Genomic DNA, 21,929 nt, shown 5'->3' with positions numbered 1-21,929 from the left:
GCAGTTGTGGTTTTTACCTTTCTTTGTCCCACCACCCAGTGTCACCCCTGACTACAGCCACTGGCCAGTTTTTATCCCCAGATGATCCAAATCAGTGCAGAGTCTCAACATTTGGGGTACAGTCAGCTGTGGACCTTTCCTCAGTTCACACGACCTAGCTTGCCACTAGTTCCATAATGAGATTGTCACCTCCCTCGCTAGCACAATCCAACTCCCCTCCTTCAAGTTCAGTCCCCTGTAGTCTGCCACCTGGAGGTCAGGCGTGAATGGGTGGCAGAGAGAGTATTCCATACAGATGGCCCTGTGAACAAGAGACACGCAGCCCCACCTTCGATTGCATCAGAACCTCCTCATCTAATCTGAAGGAGCCCCAGCTGTGCCTCCACCCAAGCAGGCGAGTGTCATTGAGAAAAGAGGCAGTGCCTAACCCAGTTGGGCCGCTTTCAAGGTTTTCACCTTCCCCACTGCATTCTGGACCATTTGGCTTTTTGTGTCCTGTATTTCTTAATCTCTATTGCTATTCAGAGGTTCGCCTTGGCTACTGTTGATGCCTCCATCTGAGTGAAGCTCCTTCGGTTTGATGAGTGATTGGAAGTGTCAAGCCACTACCATTAGTTCCCACACCACCACTCTGTGCTCCGAACTCTCAGGAAGCACCCTCCCTTCCTGTAGGTGGTCCTCAAGTGACCCGACCACCAGACTATATGTTGATGGGTATACGTCTCTAAGGCCTCAACGTAACCAACGTATACTTTGCAGCACTTAAACATAGCTGCCTCGGTTGTCCTCCGTAAATGGGCATGTTTGAGATCCCTTCTCTCTGCAGAAGGCTTTTCTTCGGCCAGTTCTTCCAGGCAGGTGAGAGACAAATTCACCACACTGTAAATCACAAGGAGATTGAACCTTTGTATTCATGCTCAAACACAAATTCTCTGGAAAAATATATTAGAACAACAAGTCACCAAAGATCAACAAAGTTCAATTGAAAAGACTTTAATGCAAGTGGGGCTTACAACCACTGGTACAGTTTCCATAAGTAAGACTCAGCTTTCCTGGTAGGGTTTTGTTATTTATTTATTTATTTATTCATTCATTTATTTATTTATTTTTCAAATTGTACTCTATAAAAGCACTTATGGGTTTTCTGTGCTAAAGCATCTTTTAGAAAAACTTATAATGAGAGAAGGAAAACAAACAAACCTGCAGAGCAATAAAAGAAGAAACAAAGACAAAAACAAGCCTGGAATGGGTTTTCCAAGTGAGGGTTCGTGCTGCACGTGTTACACACGGTGTGGAATATTCATCTTGTCTGTGTGATGTCTGTCTTTGTGTTTGGCATTACCAAGCATTGGAGGTTATCATGAATGCCAGTTGTGTGAAATACGCGCAACTGACAGGATTTAAAGGTTACGACTAACCTTTCTAATCCATCTATTCCCCGTTCTGTGCCTCAGGCCATGCCTCTGCTGCAAGAATATACTACATCCTGGCTCCTGTGATGGGAGCTGCAGTTATTTCCTGAATGTCAGTCAAAGCCTCTCTCCTTGAGGAGTTGAAGAACTTCAGAGTTCTTCTGACTAGATGGGAAAGGAGCTATAAAGAATTTTCAGAATAAGATGAGTGTTGGTATTTTTGTCACATGTGCTAAACTTTTCACTTCTTTAAGTAGTTCAGAAATATGATTTATGGTCTTTGTTCCTCTTTCCTCTTGTGTTAGATTATATAATAAAATCAATTCTGAATTTAATTATCTAGAGATCAATTCATTTATCAATAATGTATTGTAAAACAAATCCGTCAGTCTTAAGTGAAAGCTATGTGTTGGGCATTGTTCTAAGCACTGGGGTTACAAAACAGATCAAGTGCCTGCTCTCCTGGATCGCATATCCTCATGAGTGGAGAAAACAGAAAATAATGAAATAGACGAATATGTACCATGTTGAGAGGTGTTTAAGTTCTCTGAAGAAGAATAAAGCAAAGTAAGGGGATGGGGAATGAGGTTTGATGGTGAAGGGGGTACTGTTTTACATAGGATGGTCAGAGAAGGCCGAGGTGGTATGTGAGCAGAGATCTGAAGGACATGAAGGGAATGAGCCATGCTGACATTCGGAGGAAGAGTGATCCAGGCAGAGAAGACAGTTGTAAACACTAGGGCATTCAGCATATTCAAAGAACCTTTTATGTTATAGAGAAGACTGGATTTTTTTTTTCAATGAGATAAAAAGACATCGGAGGGATTTTATTAAGGACTGACATCATTTCATGTATGTTTTTAGAGGACCAATTTGATTGATATTAAATATAGTGCGAGGGGGCAAAGGAAAAAGCTGTTCAATTGTTTGGAGGCTTGAGTAAATCTAGGAAGACAGTGAATTGGAGGAGAGTGGAGATGGTGGGAGTAGTACTGATGGTGATTGGATTGTGAAACTATTGAAAATAGAGTCAATAGGAGTGGCTGATGGGTTGGAGGTGAGATACGAGGAAAACAAGAGCAATCAAGAATGACTCTGGCATGTTAGCCTGAATAACTGAGAGGTGCTGTTTGCGGAGATGGGAGAACTGGGAGAGGAGCAGGGTTGGTGGTTGGTGGAGTCGATCAAGAGTTAAGTTTGGGGCACATTTAGTTTGAGGTGCCCATTAAACATCCAAGTGGTGATACTGCCTAGGCAGTTAGACATAGATAGTTTTAAAGCCATGGGGTTATATGATGTCATTCACAGTTTGAACAGAAAGAGGAAAGAAAAGATCTGGGAACTGAGTGAGCTCTGGGCATCTCCAACGCTTACAGGCTGGGAAGGAGTTGGAGAGGGAGTGGTTGGTTAGTGAAGTAGAAGAAACGAAGAGAGGGTGCATTGTCCAAGAAGCGAGGAAAAAATCATCCCAGAAGAAGAGCAATCAACTTGGCTAACTGCTGCTGGCTCACATAAGATTAATGATTGAGAAATGGCGATTGCATTTGGAGATCACTGGTGACCTTGAGCAGGAGAATTTTTAGAGGGACTATGTGAACAAAACTTGGCAGAGTTCAAGAGAAAAGAGAGTAGAGAAAATAGCGGCATTTTGTATGGACAACTTTCCTGAGGAACTTTGTTATGAAGCGGGGTATGGAGGGAGCTGTGGAGTCAAGGGATGGGATTTTTATTTCTTAAGAGCATAGCCATTATATGGCATTTGTATGCTGATGGGAATTATCCAGTGGAAAGAGAAGAGAGAGTGATGCAGGAATGAGAGGGGACACCTGCAGGCAGAAAGGGTTGGAATCTAGTGCACAAGTATTAAGAAAAGCAAAACATGCTGCTATAGATATTGTAGGTGGGTTAGTAGAGTTGGAAGTGAGAGCCCTTGGAATATTCTGAGGTTAGAGTAAGGAGACAGGATTGGGGAGAAAGGTGCACGTGAGAGGTAGTAGAATGGAAGAGTGAATTCACCACATCAGTGTTTCTCAGGCATCCCTGCGGCTACAATGCCCATTGCTGGGCCATATCCTGAAAGTTTCTGATTCAGTTACTAGGTGTAACTAATTATTGGAGAGGCATCCAATAATTTGCAATTTTCACAAGTTCCCAGCTGATGCTGCCAGTCCAGAGACTTGGCATTGGGCACCCCTGGGCTGAAGAACTAGGAACGGGGTTAAGATGTCGGGAGCAGCCCTGAGGCCTCCTTGTGCCTGACAGCCATGCATGTAAAGTGAATTTAGTCAGCAGGTGGTATATTTTTCTCCAGCGCTTTTCAGTATACTGTTCAATATACTGTTTCTCAAGAGCTGGCAATAGTAGGCACCCAGTTGTACTTCACCAGAAAAAAATGAAGAACTGATATCAACAGTATATTTGGGAAGTTTTATTTCTCTGTGATGTCTTTTGGGGGGGGTGATATTGGGGAACAGTGTGTTTCTCCAGGGCCCACCAGCTCTAAGTCATTGTCCTTCAATCTAGTCGTGGAGGGTGCAGCTCAGCTCCAAGTCCTGTCACCGTTTTTCAATCTTTGCGTTTTTCAATCTTTAGTTGAGGGGGATACAGCCCACCATCCCATGAGCAAACTTGTTGTTGAGAGGTCGTGCTCTAACCAACTGAGGCATTCAGCCGCCCCTCTGGAAGCCCAGCAGCAGTTTGTTATCTTCAATCTAGTTGTGGAGGGCGCAGCTCCCTGGCCCATCTGGGAATCGAACCGGCAACCCTGTTGTTCAGACCTCGCGCTCTAACCAACTGAGCCATCCGGCTGCCCAATCAGCGATGTCTTTGTATTCTGAAGATGCCATTTCTACATCTTTCATTTAAAATAAGATTAGAGAATCTGAGATTGAGAAAGAGAAAAATGATAGGTTGACATTTACTGTTGTTAGACTTAGAAGTAAAATGGAGTAATATCTATCTCTGGTTTCATATTGCAAGGAGAAACATAAGCCCCCTTTCCCTGAAACAGCTGTTAACCATACTGTTACACTTTGAAAAACTAAAATTTGCTTTTTGAAAATTTTTATGAGATTACATCCATCACAAAGTGAATTTTAAGACTGTTATATGCAAATGTTGGTTATTTGCAAATGGTGGTATCCTTCTAAAAAAATAAGTTGTTAGATGCAGAGCCTTACACACAGGAAATGATTATTGGAAATGGGAACTCAGCAGTTAGACTGAGGGCCACAGCTCATTAATGAGAATAAAAAAAGAACTATCTTCCATAATAAGGAACAGTATTAATTCAGACATAGTATGTTAAGCATCAGTTTAAATATAGTAGTAGTATATTTGGAGGTCAAACGTATTAATTCTTAAGTAACTGATAGTTTTCTTTTTGTTAAAAAACAAAACAGATTTTGTTGGAGCCAGGCGTGATCCAGGATGTGTTAGCAGCTGGCAGTCACCTACAGCTCTTGGAGCTTCTCAGTTTATGTTCACACTATCTCATCCAGGTATGTGAGCTTTCATCCTGCTAATATGCCCCTTCACGTTCATTCCCCTGTCATCATAAGATGTATCCCCAACCACTGGAGCCCAGTGACAGGTAAAATGGAAGGGGGGAAGATGTGGCCTGCACTGGTAGATTTTCTCCAGGACACAAGCAGAGAGGGTCCTCGGAGGCAGCTGCAGCTCTCACGTCTTATCTTGTCTTCCACCCTCCCTGCACACCCCAGGTCCCCACTATCCTCGGACAGCAGAGTAACTGAACAGCCATGCACAGGGTTCACTGTCAAAGCTGCTGGGAAGGTGATGCTGGCTGGGGTCTTGATTTGAAACAATGTTGTTTGGTGTCTCAAGGAACTAACCACAAATGCATGAAAGGCTGGATGTCATTTAAGATTGCAGTAAGAGTTGCTAATATATCACAATGTCATATGTAATTAATTATCGCATGAACTTCCCAGGCAATAAATGCTGGAAAAGTGATGCATGATCTGTGCATTCTTCCTCTGATTTGCTAGGGTGGTCTGGAAAAGCTCTGTATGGGGAAAAGAAAGAAAACCTACTGTGCGTTCACCAGTGTTTCAGTCCTTATGACAACTTTGCACGTTTTTATAGGTGAAAAATCAGAGATTTCAAAAATGACATAGATGGTAAGTGGTAAGCCTTTTGGATTCCAGAGGCCATTTTTTTTTTTTCTTCTTGGATGAAAACCCTTTGACTCGTTAGGAAGATACAGGACATCTTAGGCAGACACTGTGACTATAAGGCTCTTTCATTTCACAGAGAGTTAAGTACTAATTCCCTATATTGGGATTTTCCCATTCCCTCTGCTTGTGTGAATTGTACTTGCATTTCTTACAGTATTGTAACAACAGTGGGAATAATTTTTTTTAAAAAAATGATAAATCTACACAGTTTAATTCTACTATCCTTGTGCATATGGGTAAGTAGGAAAATCCTGTTTGTTTTCCTGCCCAGTTACTTTATTTCCTTCCTAATCCATTGCTATAATTCCAAATATGGTCTTTATTGTTGACTGCCATTACTCACTAGGTAGTTTCCAAAACTCTTTCTCATATATCATCTTATTTCATCTCCCCAGTAACCCAGTGCTTCCCAGGGAAACAGTGTGAGGAATGTCAGCCATGTTCACCTACGGAGCAATTCCAATGCAGCACATGGAAGTTTTGTCATTATCTTAGCACATTTACACGAACAGTAAATGTTTAACGATTTTTATCTTATGTTCCTTTCTTTTCTCCTCAATATTGTTAGGTGGTATGGAGAGCTGTGTTTAATCCCTTTCTGCAAGTAGCAAATAGGAGTAATGCAGAAAGGTTATAAGATTTCAAAGGTGCATGTTTGACTTGTGAAATTGAAATTACTTTTATTTGACATTTCTACATCAAACATTGCAGCTTGAGCTTTTAGCATCATCACCTGATTCACTTTTTTCCATGGCCGGTAATTATCAGTGCTATACATTTGCAAACGTTATAGGGCTACTTACCATGATGCATGTTAAAATAGTGTGCATATACAGGTGTGTGTGTGTGTGTGTGTGTGTGTGTGTGTATCTATGCCTATAATTTTCTGTAAATGAGAATTCCACATGAACATGGGAAGTTCATGAATATTTTCCTCTACCCCATCAGACCCATCAGATGAATTTGTTGAAGTACCGAGTGACTTGTACACTATGGAATTTAATTCATACAGTTCATTATTTTGTTGAGGAAAAAGTGTAACTTGCACATAGATATAGGTTGTGGACACTTCATTTATTGTTAGCCTGCTAGAACAGTGGTTGAAATTTTCGTTTTCTTTTTACCAATATGTTTTCATTTTATTCTCTTGTGTAACTTTTCCTTTTTATCTGTGATTGTTGCAAGACGTCCAACATGTAGAAGGAAACTTTAACTATAAAAGAACCAAAACCATGTGTTTGTAAAAACCTTCATTACATCAGTCTTTTAAAAATCTATGAGGTGTGATCAAAAAGTACAGTGAATGTTTAAATAAAAACTTTTTATTTAAATAACATTTAAGAATGTTTAAATAATGTTTAAGTAAAAAAAAGATATATTATCATTAATCCCCCTCAAAATACTCCTCCTCAATTCGAACACACTTATCCCATCGTTTTTGCCACTTTCTGAAACAATTCTGAAAGTCATCTTTTGTGAGTGTCTTCAGTTGTGCTGTCATGGCTGCCTCAATGTCCTGAATCATTTTGACTTTGGGGAAGAACCAGAAGTAGCACGGTATCAGATCCAGTGAATAAGGTGGATGAGGACACACCGTAAGGTTGTCATGATGGAGGATGAAGTAAAGCCATGAAAAAGGCCTTCCAGAACTGCTTCAAAAAGTGGTGAGAATGATGGGATAAGAGTGTTCAAAGCGAGAGGTAGTATTTTTTTAAAAATATTTTTATTGGGGAAGGGGAACAGGACTTTATTGGGGAACAGTGTGTACTTCCAGGACTTTTACCAAGTCAAGTTGTTGTCCTTTCCATCTTAGTTGTGGAGGGCACAGTTCAGTTCCAGGTCCAGTTGCCGCTGTTAGTTGCAGGGGGCGCAGCCCACCATCCCTTGCAAGAGTCCAACTGGCAACCTTGTGGTTGAGAGGGAGCACTCCAAACAACTGAGCCATCTGACACTGGCCCATGTGGGAATTGAACCGGGAGCCTTCGGTGTTAGGAACACAGAGCTCCAACCACCTGAGCCACCGGGCTGGCGCCAAAAGGGAGTATTTTGAGGGGGATTAATGGCAATGTGTCTTTTACTGTAATGATTTTTTTTAATTTAAATATTGACCATATCTTTTTATCACGCTTCATGCACCCTACCTCTTTTTTAGGATTTTTAAATTACCAGACTGGGTCACTCTGCTTTCATATTTTGACACAATGTTAGAACTATACCTATTTACAATTTCTTGGTTATTGTCAACTGATTTTAAGTTTCATATGGTACCATCTTGTTGGGCATATAAAAATATTTTTTGTTAAAATGTAAAATCTTCAGTGCTTAAAATGTACATAGAAATTGTACCCCATCAATCAAGGCTAATATATTCCCCATCCTTGTTTAATGCTTTGTCAGACTAAGAGTTTGTGAAGCCATTCTTCACACTAAAATGTCTGGTGTTGTTTTGTTATTCTCAAATTACCATTATTTCTTTGGTTTTCTTCCGAAGGTGTGAAAGATAGACCTCTGCTCTGATACCTTTTGTTCTCCTCCAGTGCTCATTGAAAAGCATGTCCAAGAAGAATCCCTTTGTTGATACTCCCTGAGCCCCACCCCACCCTAAGCCTTTCTGAGCCTCCCAGCCATCAGCTATTGTCTTGGCCTGGAGCTCCTCTGCACATGCATAACTGCTCCCCTTCCCCCCAGCAAAGGGAAGGGACACCCTGAGTTCCCTGGGCCACTGCGTGGGCTCCTTTTACCTGCTTTTGCTCTGGAAGGGTACTGAGTACTGGGATCCCGAACTGAAGAAGTAGCTCCCCACTGTGTCACTGAGGAAGCCATTGAATTAGCTTTCTGGCCTGTAAGGTCTTCACTTACTCGCTTTTAGTCCCTAGGCCCTCTCACAGGGCCTGCCATTGAGAACTCACAGGTACTCAGTTCACATTGAACATCTCCACCTAAATATCACACAGGCATTTCAAACTTAACAAGAGAATACCAGCCCTTTTCTGTATTGATGGTTCCATCAATCCACTAGGTGTCCAGAAATTTGGACATAGCCTCGGACTCTTTCCTTACCACCATATCCAATTAGTTATCAAGTTGGGTTGCTTCTACCTCCCAGATATCTCTCAGACCTGATCCTTTCCTCCATCGCTAATGTTCTTCCCTTTCTCGGGACTCTCACCATGGTTGGCTATAGGTTATAATGAGTTCATAATCTCCTCCTAAGGGGTCTGCTTGTTTCTAGCCTCTATCCGTGCCAAACCGTAGTCCCCTGAGCCATCATTATCTTTTCTAGGGAAGGGAACCAACATTTATGGAGGGCCTATTCATACTGAGTGCTGTGTACAAGGATCCCCATTGCCCCTCTCCTAAGTAACCCCTTAAGGCAGGTGAGTGTTATTTTCTTTTTACAGATAGAAAAACTGAAATTCAGAACTAGGATGCTGATCTGGTTTGGAAACCTCCACTAGTTTCCATGATTCAGGCTCATCATTTCACCTACAAAACTCTTGAGCCTTGTCTCTAAGCCAGGCCGGTCCTCCCCAGCCCTGGTACCTTTCCTAAGGCCTTCCTTTCATGGTGGGACTTGCTGTCATGGGAGAAGACTAGGTGGTAGAGATCCTCAGTGACAGGCAGAGCCTTTCAGTCATATGCTTCAGATTGTACCAAGGGGCGGGAGTAAGGAAGTCATCACACACACACACACAGGCACTCCCTCCCTTCCTCACCCTCAATGTGATGAGGTCAGGGTACTGACCACTGAACTTGTGTTTTATCCCCTGGAAGCAATACATTAGGAGACTCATGCTTTGCTGAAAATATCTTTTCTTTGTAGTTAGCTTTAAAAAAGAAAAAAAAAAATGTTTGTACATTTTGTACCACCACCCCCAAATAGTAAATAGTAATTATATCCTATTGTTTGATTATCAAGTGTTCTTTTTGTTCATCAAGTACCAGCCTTTATTATGATATGCAATTTAAATACATCGATAAGAAAGAACCCATCAAGTAGATTTTCTGAATAAGACCACCAAAGCGGTGAATAAACTCCTTTTGATAGGAACATACTTTAATATCTGTTCCTAGGCAGCAGGTGGCAGTGTGAATCCACCAGAATTCAGTAGTTAATTTAAAGCAAAAATCAGAAAAAATGAGAAGAAAAATTATTTATTTTGCTACATATTAGTCTTCTGACCTAATCAGTAAAAAAGTCATTATTCACACCACACTGGGCAATATGCATTGTAATTTTTAACAAATAATAGGAAACTGTTAATGTGTTCACAGGAAATACAGTTTTGTCTTGGGCTGCTGTGGTCATTTATCACTGCACTTTGTGAAATCACTCATTTGTTCTAATTTGAATGTAAATGACTCTAAGGTTTTACAAATAAGGTGACAGATTCACATAAATGTAATTGCAGGGTTCATCTCCCTCTTTTTATATATCACTCATTAGGTTATGAATTAAATACATCGTATTAAACCAGGGGCATGTCCAATGATGATATTGTAATGGCAAATTACTCTATGCTATTAGAGGTGTATTTTTTATTCATGGACATTAATTTGTCATTAAGCGGCATTAGTTTAGCACTTTTATGTGGAAGACGTGACCTGAGAGAGGAGGAGACACGCTGCTGCGATGTGAGAGGCAAGGGAGACAAGTGCTCCAGGTAGAGCGTGTTATCACTGGAAGGAAACAGGAGAGTTTGTTTCATTCCGCCCCCCTCCATTTGTTTTCTTTTCTCCTTTTACAAGCACAAAAGATCATTTCCCCAGATTGAAGGAGCTGTTCTGTTTGCACTGTGTGTATTTGGATCATCAAGTAAAGCAAAGCCAAAATTCTGACTGTTAATCATTCAGAAGCTGAGACCATCCGGAGAGCAGGAAGGAAGAAGCGCTTCCTGCCCGAAATCTCGCTCCTCTCTGAGTGATGCTTATTGGTCATGCGTTGTCTTCATTTAGTTTTGCACTAACTGTGCTACCGTGACAATTAGTCATTTTCTTCCTTCAGTGAAGGCATGAAAGTTTTAAGACTGTTATTCTGTATAACCGTATTAGGAAGAATGCTGGGTATTTTCATTCTTTTTTTACATAAATGGCGATTTTACTGAGAATATTTTTTTCTACTTTGAACTTTGAGAACCGCTGGGTCCTTGAAATAGCTTCACAGAAGCTGAAAGTAACTGAGTGATACTCTTGTATCATTTTGCTGATGGGTTAATGTGGTTGGAAATGTCTAACCAAACCCACTTATTGCTGGGTTTTCGAAGGCAGCGATCATGCCTTACACCTCTGTATCTCTTCCTCCTTCCCTCCCTTCATATTACATGAGCTCAGTATATGTATTGGTCAGGTCAGGCTGACATAGCAATATACCACACACAGCAAGATTTAAACAACAGGTGTTTATTTCTCACAGCTCTGGAAGTTAGAAGCCTGAGATCAGGATGCCAGCATGGTGAGTTTCTTTTGGGAGCTCTCTTCCTGGCTTGCAGACAGCCACCTTCTGCTGTGTCCCCACATGGTAGAGAGAGAGAGAGAGAGAGAGAGAGAGAGAGAGAGAGAGAGAGAGAGAGAGAGAGAGAGAGAGAGAGAAACAGAAAACTGTCTGGTGTCTCTTCTTACAAGGATACTAATCCCTTCCTAAGGGCCTCATGACCTCACCTAAACTTAATCATCTCTCAAAGATCACATCACTTTGGGGGTTAGAGCTTCAGTATAGAAATGTGGGTGGGGGAGGGACACCACTGCAGTCCATAGCATTATGTACTGAGAGAATAAATAGTGTGTCCATTCAGTAATTTATTCATGCTTTTTAAATATTGGAATTTTATATTTGGGGAGGAAAAAATTCATAAGTCAGTCTTCCATTAGTTTTACTCACTGAATTACTTTTTTTGATCAATTTAACAAATATCTATCGAATGTTGTATATGTGACAGGCAGGTACTGTGCTAACTTCTTGAAATGCAAAGGTGAATAAGACGTGTTTCCTGCCCTTGAGCATTTTTAATTTTATGGAAGAGGTAGAAAAATATGTAAGCAGGTAATTTTAGAAAAGTGTAATAATGATTATGATAAAGAGGCATAATGTAACATAGAAGAACCCAGTGAGTGTGTGTGTGTATACATTTGGGGAGGTCCAACTCAGGAAAGATTTCCTGGGGTATATACCTGAGCTGAACTTTGAATCTTATATCGGTCACTGATTCGGAGCATATAACATATCCTGGAGGCCACTACCACAGCCCTGCAAGGTGTCCTCACATACCTGATGCTGTAATTGAGTGGTAAAAGGGCCATTCAGCCATTCTATTAGGCCAGCTGCTTCAGGGTAATGGAGACTATGGAAAGACCAGTGAATTTAATGGTGAGGAGCTGATCGCCACACATTATTTGCTGCAAATAATAGACATTGTTTCCTGATCAGCAGCAATATTATATGGCATATCTGTTTATGAAAAAAGTATTTTCTAATTCAATGGGTGGTGATTTTTGGCAAAATCATTGTGGGCGGGGAAAGCAAACCTCTTTCCAAAGCACCTGTTTATTCCAGAGAGAAGACAGTTCTACTTCCCCTGTGATGGAAATGCAGTCAGCCTGCTATCACGGGGCAGCTGGTCTCCCTGGGGTCTGGACCATGTCGAGGACTCAATGTTGATCTTTGCTGTGGGCATTTTGGGCACTCAATGGTGGCCGTAACCACATCAGCCTTAATGAGTGGAAGTCATGTTGCCGAACCCACATGTAAACTCCATTCTTATTGCCGTAGCTACTCTGCTCAAGAGTCCATTTGGCAAGGCCATGGGTGGCTGGGGAAAGAGGCTCTCAGACATTTACAGTTCTCTGATATAGTTGCCCTTTGGTAAGCATTCCCACATAAGACAAATGTATTCACACTTTGTGTGCATTGGAGAGGTCTTTCCCCATGTTTCCTCCTAAGACTTTCTTGTTATCAGTTTTCCAATTGTATTCCTTCCAAATCTTTGACTATCCAGCCAAACTGATAGCTAGGACTCACACGATCACTGCTCATATTTCATTCTGGGAAAAATGGACAACCAGGGACTTTGCTTGATGTTCTGCCTGCTGGCAGGACTCACCTGAACCATTACCCTTCAGAGCCATCCTGTATGGGGCTGTGGTGCTCCAGTTGCTCATTCTGAGGTGGTACCAGTATATTGTGCACAACCGTCCATCCGGTAGGCTTGAGCTTTTCATTTCTAAATCAGCTGGTCATGGGGGACTCTCCCTGAGGCCATAGCTGTAGGTTGGAAGAGGATACAAGGTAGCAGAGTAGGAGTTGTGGGCATCTAAGCCACTTGCCCGTGCAACTCTTGCCTTCAGAATCTGCTTGGGTCTGATTTCATACTTGTCATTTCAGTTTGATGGAGAGGACTGCTATGAAGGCCCAATTTTAAGACTCTGGGTCAGACAACAGGTAGTTCATCATGAAGAGTAAGAAAAGGAAAGAGAGCAAATGGGCAAAGGTAGAATTAAGAAATCTGAAGTTTTTTCTTTAATATATTTTAATCAGATATTGGAGGATTCTATTGATCCATTAAAACCAACAGATGCTCTGTAAAGTAAACAATTAACCATGTTTCTTGTCTTTGAATTCTACATATTTTAACTCAAAGAACTTTAAACCTTATCTATTCCTTACATTCCAACATTCCTTTTTAACTTTACCAGGACTATTACAATACAAAAACAAAGGTCTCTTTGTTCCCATCCTTAAATCCTGTACACAAAGTTCAGCTAGTGGATCTATCTAAAATGCAGATTTGGCCATGACACTTTCCTACACGAAAGACTAATGGCTTCAAGTGTATCCATTCAGCAAATACTCCTACTGAATGCCCGTTACATACCAGGGCCTGTGCTAGGCAGTGAGATGCAGTGATGCAGAAGACAGTTGGGTCCCTACTCTTGTGGAGCTTCTGATTTAGTACAAGGTGGGCTGGGTCCCACCCCAAGAAATAAGTGAACAGATCACAATGCCTAGGGCCATCCCAGACCCATGCAGTAGCTCGTGTGAACTGGGAGGAGACAATCTCCGGAGTTGTGTCTCCTGAGTCCACCTTGGTCAGCATCTGATCAATGGCCTTTAGGGAATTAAAGAATAGCCACGCATCTATGAATGACACAAACCTCATGCCCTGATCAGGGTTACTCATGTCTCGCCTTGGGTACACATTCCAATCGCCAGGGGAGCTTTCAAGGTGCCCTAACCCAGCAAGTCAAAGTCTTTGGGGAGAGGGGCCCTAATGCCTGTATCCCAAGAATCCCTTTATAGTCTTTATATTTTTCGTTAATTTATTTAAACTAAAAAAAGAAAGAAAAAGGAAAACAGTTCAGCCATTTCTCACACGCCCCACCCTCCAGTTCTGTGATATACATACACACATATATATGTATATATATGTATATGTGTGTATGTATATCACAATTATTTTATCCATTCATCCATTAATGGCCACTTAGGTTGTTTCCGTATCTTGGCTATTGTAAATAGGCTGCAATGAACACTGCAGTGCATATATCTTTTCAAATTAGCGTTTTGGATTTCTTCAGATAAATACCCGGAATGGAATTGCTGGTTCTAATGGAAGTGCTATTTTTAACTTTTTGAGGAACCTCCATACAGTTTTCCACAGTAGCTGCATCAGTTTACATTTCCTCTAACAGTGCACAATTCATTTTTTTTTAAGTTGGAAATATTCTCTATTGGAATTGTATTTTGCACTGAGGATTGTGCATAGTTTTACAGTATTTTAATAGGTTGTGATTTTTAAACTAAGTAATACGACAGTAACTTATAGGAGGTTATCTTCTAAATAATGTATTATTATAATTTTAATTTTTAAATTAACAGTATCTCCTAAATACATAATATATAGTGGGTCTCCTGAATGGAACAATTTATCCTCAAGGTTTAGAAGAAGTTATAACTCATGCTCATTTTTCTCCAACACTGAGCTACTTTTTTCCACATAAGACAAATGATTGTACCAACATATACATTTAATATGCCCCCTAATCAAATACACTAACTGTGTGCTGTTCCATAATTCACTAGCGCTGATCCTCTTATATTGGGAGAAAGTTAAAGTACAGAGTTTGGAAAATATGTTACAAATGGTTTTAATATTTTGGAATTTTTTTTTAATCAGTGAAAATGATCAGAAAGGTTTGAAATGTATCAGCCCTACTAAATCATAGCCAACTACTAATTACTTGTTCTAATCAAGAATATTTACTATCTGGCATGGGTAATCTAGAATATCTTATTTGCCAAATATCATGAATATTAATATTTGGTTTTGAAACGTATCATAAAATCTTTTAGCAGCCATTTTAGGATCCCGGTTAATTTTTCACCTGTTATTATGTTGACTTTATTCCCTAAGCCCACACGAAAGGATATCAGTAAGTGACAGTCCAGAGGCAAGCTACCTGGACAGGGAATTCATTTTGGCATTTTAATTTATTATGTGGATAATCTGGGGTTGACTATATCTTCCTTGTTTGTGTGGTTTTTTAAAAGAAGAAAGATAATCTTGAAGGATTTTTCTAATATTAATAATTTCTATCCTAAGCTAACTGTTGTTAACTGGGCAAAAATCACTCTCAGCATATTTCTCTCAAAAATAAAATGTTTTTAGTATTTTGTTAATACTGGAGTTCAGAATCAATAAACAAAGGAAACAAATATCAATCTCACTTAATTCCATTATTAATACTTGGAAGTTAAAGGCATTAAAAGAAGTCTGTGTTTCATTTGAAATATTTATCATCCCACATCCCCCTTCCCCTGCAGAAACTTCTACCCATCATGAAATGTCTGCCTTCCTCTCTAAAGGCTACTTTCCAGTCCTTAATCCATCTGTATCCTTAACCTTCTGTATCCTATGGTTTCAATGTCTCCTTCTCCACTGGCACCTTTTCTTCAGTGTATAAATAGATCAATACGATGGGAGGAACTTTTCTTACTCTCTTGTTACTGCAACTCTCACCTTCCATTCACTACTGAACTGCAATCAGTGTCAGCACCTCCTTGCCTTTTATTCATTCTTCAATCCTATTGAACTCAGTTCTCTGCCTCAAAAGCCGTTCTAACAAATGTCACCAAAGCCTCCTAAATATCGAGGACAGTGGGCCTTTTATGGTTTCTTAATAGGACCACTCTACAGCATTTTAACACTGGTAGTTCCACTCTTTCTTCCACTTCTCTTTCCTCCTGGTTCTCCCACTTCTTTTTAGTTCCCTACAAGCTCTTCTTCCATCAGCTCCTTCAGTATCCCTCCAGGCATTGTGGCTCCCTGAGATTGCTCTTCTCTTTTCCTCACCATCACTCTTTCATCCACATGTGGAGATTATTCATCCCAGTCCCCTCTCCTGAGCTCCATCCACACTTCTATGTTCAGCCAATATTTCCAGCTGACATTCCACAGACACCTCAAATTCATGCATGTCTAGTCTCACACACCTGCTCCTCCTCATGTTTGTTCAGGAACCATTATCATATATAGTAACCCTAACCAGAAACCTTGGCGTAGTCATACACTGTTCTATGATTGCATGAATCCTACAAAATTTTATTGGTTTAGGCTCTTAAATAGCTCTCAAATATGCCTTCTCCTCTTTCTCTTCATTGTCGCTGACATCATTCAGGTATAGATTACTCTTCTTGGACATTCCTGCAGTAGCTCCACTGTGCTCCCTGCCTGTCGTCTAATGCTAATAAGCCATTATTAGCACAACTTGTTTTTTGGACTAAGAAACCTTCCTGCCAATCAATGAACCTACTGCCTTCACTCTTGCCCCACTCCAATACTGTCTTGAAAATTCTGTTTGACTGATTTTTAAGAGGTTTTTCTAAACCCATGAAAAGTTCTGTTTCATTGATTAAAAAGGAATAGACTGGTGATGTCAGAGTTGCTTAAAGTCATTCAATAGTCAGTAGTTCACCAGAGCTGTCAGGATCAAGTTCATTGCTCTTAATTTGGCACACAGGTCTCATCTTTAGTATGAAACTTCCTGTATCTTTAGCCTTTAAAAAAAATTACTACCCATGTGTTATGCCACAGTCCTTGTGAACTTCATGCATTTCCTTTCCGTATACCTGTCTGCAGCTTCCTTCTCCATGGATTATCCTTCTCTTGCTTTGTCATCTTATGAATTCATATTTATCCCTCAGGTACTTTGCTCATCTCCCTTTGCAGAGTTGTTTGATCAATCCACCTTGTTGGAGTTAGATTTACCTCCTTTTCGTTAATTATTGGCATTCGTCCGGGGTGCTGATCACACCATATTGTTTGTGTTGATTTACTTCTCAGTATACCATGATACACGTTCACGTCCCAGAATTATGTGACCTTGGTTAAGGTCACATAAGGTCACAAAGAGGTTAAGTTACTTAACCTCTTTGCTCCAACTCCTCATTTATGAAGTACAGATATGGTATCCTATATACAATCTACTTCTTAGGGGTGTTGGAGGCTTCGATGAGATCGTAAATTACACAGGCGGTGTGTCCCACCCCACAGTATCCTACACGCTGTAGGTGCCCTGGAAACCAGAGCCAACAGAATGGAACGCTTCATTTGTGAATTCCCCTATTAATTCCGCAGTTATCTTCCTACCCACTCCCTTCACCCATTTTCCCTCATTTCTGGAAAGGTCAGTGACTTTACTGTGTGCTTTCAAACAACATAATGGATATGTCTGTTCCTGAAACTTTTTGAAAACAGTCACCATTGTGTAAATGTCATTTTTTTCTCTTAGCCACCTACCTGTCTTTGATTTTGTAGAAGTACATGTATTATTTTTTTTAAAGTCACAAATAAATGAACCATCACTTTCTTCCTGCCTCTGAAATGTGAAAACATCACATTGAAATTGTACTTTAATAAATAGTAAAATCAATGCTTTTAAAAGCAACACATTACATGGTATTGATGCTTTATAAATAGGATTTTTTGCTTTATTGTTTCCCCTGCCCTCCCTGCAAATAAAACAGCTTGCCCCATCCTCATATACAGAATCTGAGGAACAATTGGAAAAATCTTTCATTTCCAACTGTAGTGCTTAGTAGTTGCTTAGAAATAAATGCATGTTGTTTGTTTGGGTTCCTTTTCCATGTGCCATAACAGCTCCCTGTGATAGGAATTTTTTATAATATAGTTGCGTGGTGTTGTAAGCTCCCTGACTAGTGGAAATAAAAGCAGTGTATTTGTTTAAAAAAGGAAAAATCTACGTTATTTCTTATTTGGAGACTGCAATCCACAGGCATGCCTCCCATTCACGGTCTTTCCTTCTTAGGTTTCTCCTCCACCCGCTTTCTGACTCTATCCACAAATACCCTATGGAGCTGCTGCAGACCTTTCCCTGATGCACCTTAAGTGGCATCATCCACTGAGACCCTGGGAAATGACTGCTTGTTTCTGTGGCCTTCATTGAGCTCCATGTACCCTGGCCTCAGCCCTATACATTCAGTATAATGTTTGCCACTTCAGAGGCCAGGATGAGGGGCTAGTGTCATACAATTAGTTTTGCTGCAATAATATATTTCTGTAAGTTAGAACCATTTCTTTCGTCACTCAAATGGATACTCCATATCAGTGGTTCTTAAACTTGACTGTGGGTGGTATCACCATAACAGCTGGTTAAAACAGACTGCTGGGCCCTCCCCCGAGAGTTTCTGGTCCAGGAGGTCTGGGGAGGAGCCTGAGAATCTGCATTCTAAAAACTTCCCCAATGATGCTGACGTTACTGGTCTTGGGACCACAGTATGAGAACCTCTGTTCTAGATAAACTGTTTCACATCAATTACCTGCCCTTTAAATCATTGACATTCAGATTTTGAAAGTGTCATCACATTTAGTTAAATTTGAACTGGTGTCCTTCTACAAATATCGATGCTATGTATTCTTCATAGCATTCAAAATATAAAAAGCCAAAACAATACAGATTTGAAACAAAAAAGAAAAAAAACACTTCTAATCCTCATTCTTTTACAAAATAATGATTAAGACGGTCTTTGTGGATAATTGACAGTATTGAAAATCTGCAGCATTGGTTTCCAGCACTCTGTCTTTGTGTACCAGAGCTAAGGAAATATAATTACTTCCATGTAATTATATTACTTCCATGTTCTATTCTTTTTAAATGTTTTAACCTGATTTTGCCTCTCATTGTTCAAAAACAGCTTATAGTTATTGAAATTTTAGTTTTCAAGTCCTAGTTGCCCAGATAGACTATTTTATTAAGTTCCTCTGCATCGTCCATAATTCAGTGGTAATCACCCGATGTGCTGAGGCAGCTTTAGTAAACTTTGCAGTAGCGTTCTGCACGCAGCACATGCTGACTGGGCCCGGAATTATTAGTTGTTAACGATGGCTATGTCTGTGTTTCCTTCCTTCTGGATTTCCAGCTTACTACAGACTTTCTCAAAGAACAATATAAAATTATTCATGAGTCTCGGATATTATTCATACAATTGATTATGAAAATGTACTAGTAACCTAATTGTAGAATTCCTCTGTTATACAGCACAAATATATTTAAACAGTTCTTCAAACTCTCCAAGAATTAGAGCATGCTGAGGTCTTTTTCTTGTATATTTTGAATTGCTGCTAATATTTTAATCAAATTGTATTGTATGCACATTTATATCAATATATGACTATATAGTTGCGTTGTCCGATATGTTTATATGTTTATGTACAAATATACCTCTACATCTCTAAATGGAATATCTGGTTTCACATTATTTTATCATATCACAATTAGTCTGGCCTGCATTGTCAAGGAATTGCTTATTTTTTTCCTATAACAATTGGACTTTATCCTATCAACTCTGATATAGGGTATTAAAGAGAAAACTCACAGATCTTTTTACATACACGACATATTTTTTCTACATGATTCATCCCAAGGCTATTAAAAGGTTTGGGTTTTGTTTATGTGTTTCAGCATGAACCAAAGGGCCAGCCCTTCATCACATATCCACAACAAAGCCCTTTTTGTTGCTTCCTCTATTCCTGGAGTGCACTCCTTTTCTGCAGCACCAGGTTGTGTAGTCACGTAATACCTTGATTTATAACTAGGTTGTAATCCAAATAGGAAACAGGTGGAATCACAACTGGGTATAGTGCCTTGGATATTAATGGCTTGGCTCAGCAGTAGAATTTCTAAAGCTGTATACACTTTTTTTTTGCCTTAATTATGCATTCATTAAAAGCTTTTATACCCAACAGAATAAAGTAAATATTTTTTGATCTCCATAGCGTGCTCCCAGACTGTAGATTTGCACAGCAGGGTCTTGATAATCTGAATAAATTGTATTTCCCCAAGGAGTTTATCTTTCAAATAAGGTCATAAAGAAATGCAGCTCCTCCATCCTTAGATTTTTTCATGTGCCTTTTCTGCTATGGGTGATATAGAGCATGGGAACCAGAGTATATTATAGTGATACATACTTGGTGATGGTCCAGTATAATGTCTCGTCTGTTCTCCTTGTTTATCTCTGGTGAAGTGTTTTTTAAGTACAAAAGTATGAATGATTTTACATGATAACTCTGAGTTTCGCTGATATTCGTAGAAAAACAAAGTCCATATTAGACATTCATTGTCTTTATTTTTTCCCTTCACGCAATCAGTGAATAAAATTTATGGAATATTCACAGCTATAGTTTAAGCACTGTTGATAGCATTTTAAAAGGGGAATAATAATAGTGACAGCTACTGTATGTTGAGCATCTACCACAGGAAAGGCACTTTACATACATTTTTGGGAATCCTTACCACAGATCACTTTTCTGATTTTTCAGATGAGAAAATTAGACTCAGAGAGGTAAACTATTTGCTGAGGCCATCCAGACAGGTCAGCTTCCAATGATGTGCTTTTCCTACAACTCCAAACTAAAGATGCACCCAGTTGCTTGTCCCCATAAATTATGAGTTAGTGAAGGAAACAAGAAAAGTATAAAATTATAAACTTAAATATGCACAACCAGTTGCATTTACAATTTTTCTGAGTCATAAAGAATCAGAGGGCAATATATCTGATATTGAATGGCAGCCTGAAAATAGCATATGATTGTGAAAAGTTTAGGCGAGCTCTCTCTCTCTCTCTCTGTCCCTCCCTCCCTCCCTCTCCCTGAACTGCCATATTTATCTGCGGTGTGGCTAGCATTCTAGGCATGTACTTTTAAATCTTTAAAATATGAAAATATTTGATAAATTTATGTACTATTTAACAAATTATTTAAATGTTAAAATATTTTAAAATATTCTAATGTTTTCAGAGGTGCAGAAAAATCTGTGTTTTCTTGTAAACTAAGAAATACAAGCAATGAAAGTTGAATTTTTTTTTATAATTTTTTTTAATTTATTAGTTTCAAGTGTACAAGACAAGGTAATACTTAGACGTTCATCATTTATATCCCTCACACTGTGAACCCCCCGCCCCCCATCCACTATCCCTCCGACCTCACACCGAGCCATCACATTATATATATAAAATTATAGTTGGCATTCATTAATGTTTAGCTTCTGGTGTACAATGCCATGATCAGGCATCCACAGTATCTCTGAGGTGGTCTCCCAAATAGGACGCATGTCCATCGGATACCCAACAAAATCTTTACAACATTATTAAATAAGTTCCCCAAATTAATTTTCAAAAAACCCTGAGGCCATCCTGTGGTTACCAGCTGCTTCCTAATCCCTTCACCTTTCCCCTTATCCCCAACCCCCCCCCCTGCCCATCTAACAACTCTCGGTTTTTTCTTTGTGTCCCCAAAACTGTTTCTGATTAGTTCATTCACATATTCTTTTCTTTAGATTCCGCATATAAGTGAGATCATATGGTACTTGTCTTTCTCTTTCTGACTTATTTCACTTAACATAATGTTCTCTAGATCCATTCATGTTGTTGCAAATGATAAGATTTCTTTCTTCTTTATGGCTGCGTAATACTCCATTGTATAAATGTACCACAGCTTCTTAATCCAGTCATCGAAAGTTGAATTTTTGAAGGTCTGATATTGTTTTCTTAACTACCTACTATCTCTCAATCAAAACTGATTAAGTTGCCACTTTGTGAAGACAGAGAGGAAGATCTAAAGAAGTACAGATATAGTTTGCACTTTCATACACAGCTGGGGAGACGAGTATGTATGAGTAACCACTGGCAAAGGGTTAAATAAGTGATGCAAGCAGCTCCTGCAAATAGAAGTTAGAAGAGGGAATGATCCTTCCAACTGGAGTGTCCAGGCTTTCTTAGGAAATGGAATTTGATCTTGATTGTCCCCCA

At 39.7% G+C, this 21,929-nt stretch overlaps 1 protein-coding gene across 5 annotated transcripts in view; it reads left to right on the top strand.

The window, feature by feature from the left end:
- Positions 1-21,929, top strand: part of KLHL32 (kelch like family member 32) — a 191,974-nt gene that overhangs the window by 96,626 nt on the left and 73,419 nt on the right. For all 5 annotated transcript variants that reach the window (XM_081044937.1, XM_081044940.1, XM_081044939.1 and 2 more), the window contains one exon: positions 4,814-4,912. In XM_081044937.1, the coding sequence (XP_080901063.1) occupies positions 4,814-4,912 (99 nt within the window). The remainder of the gene's footprint in view (positions 1-4,813; positions 4,913-21,929) is intronic.

This window comes from Rhinolophus hipposideros (genome assembly GCF_964194185.1).
Source record: "Rhinolophus hipposideros genome assembly, chromosome: 3".
Taxonomy (NCBI): domain Eukaryota; kingdom Metazoa; phylum Chordata; class Mammalia; order Chiroptera; family Rhinolophidae; genus Rhinolophus; species Rhinolophus hipposideros.
The sequence above is the reverse complement of the archived record's forward strand: the minus strand, read 5'-3'. Positions and strand labels throughout refer to the sequence as shown.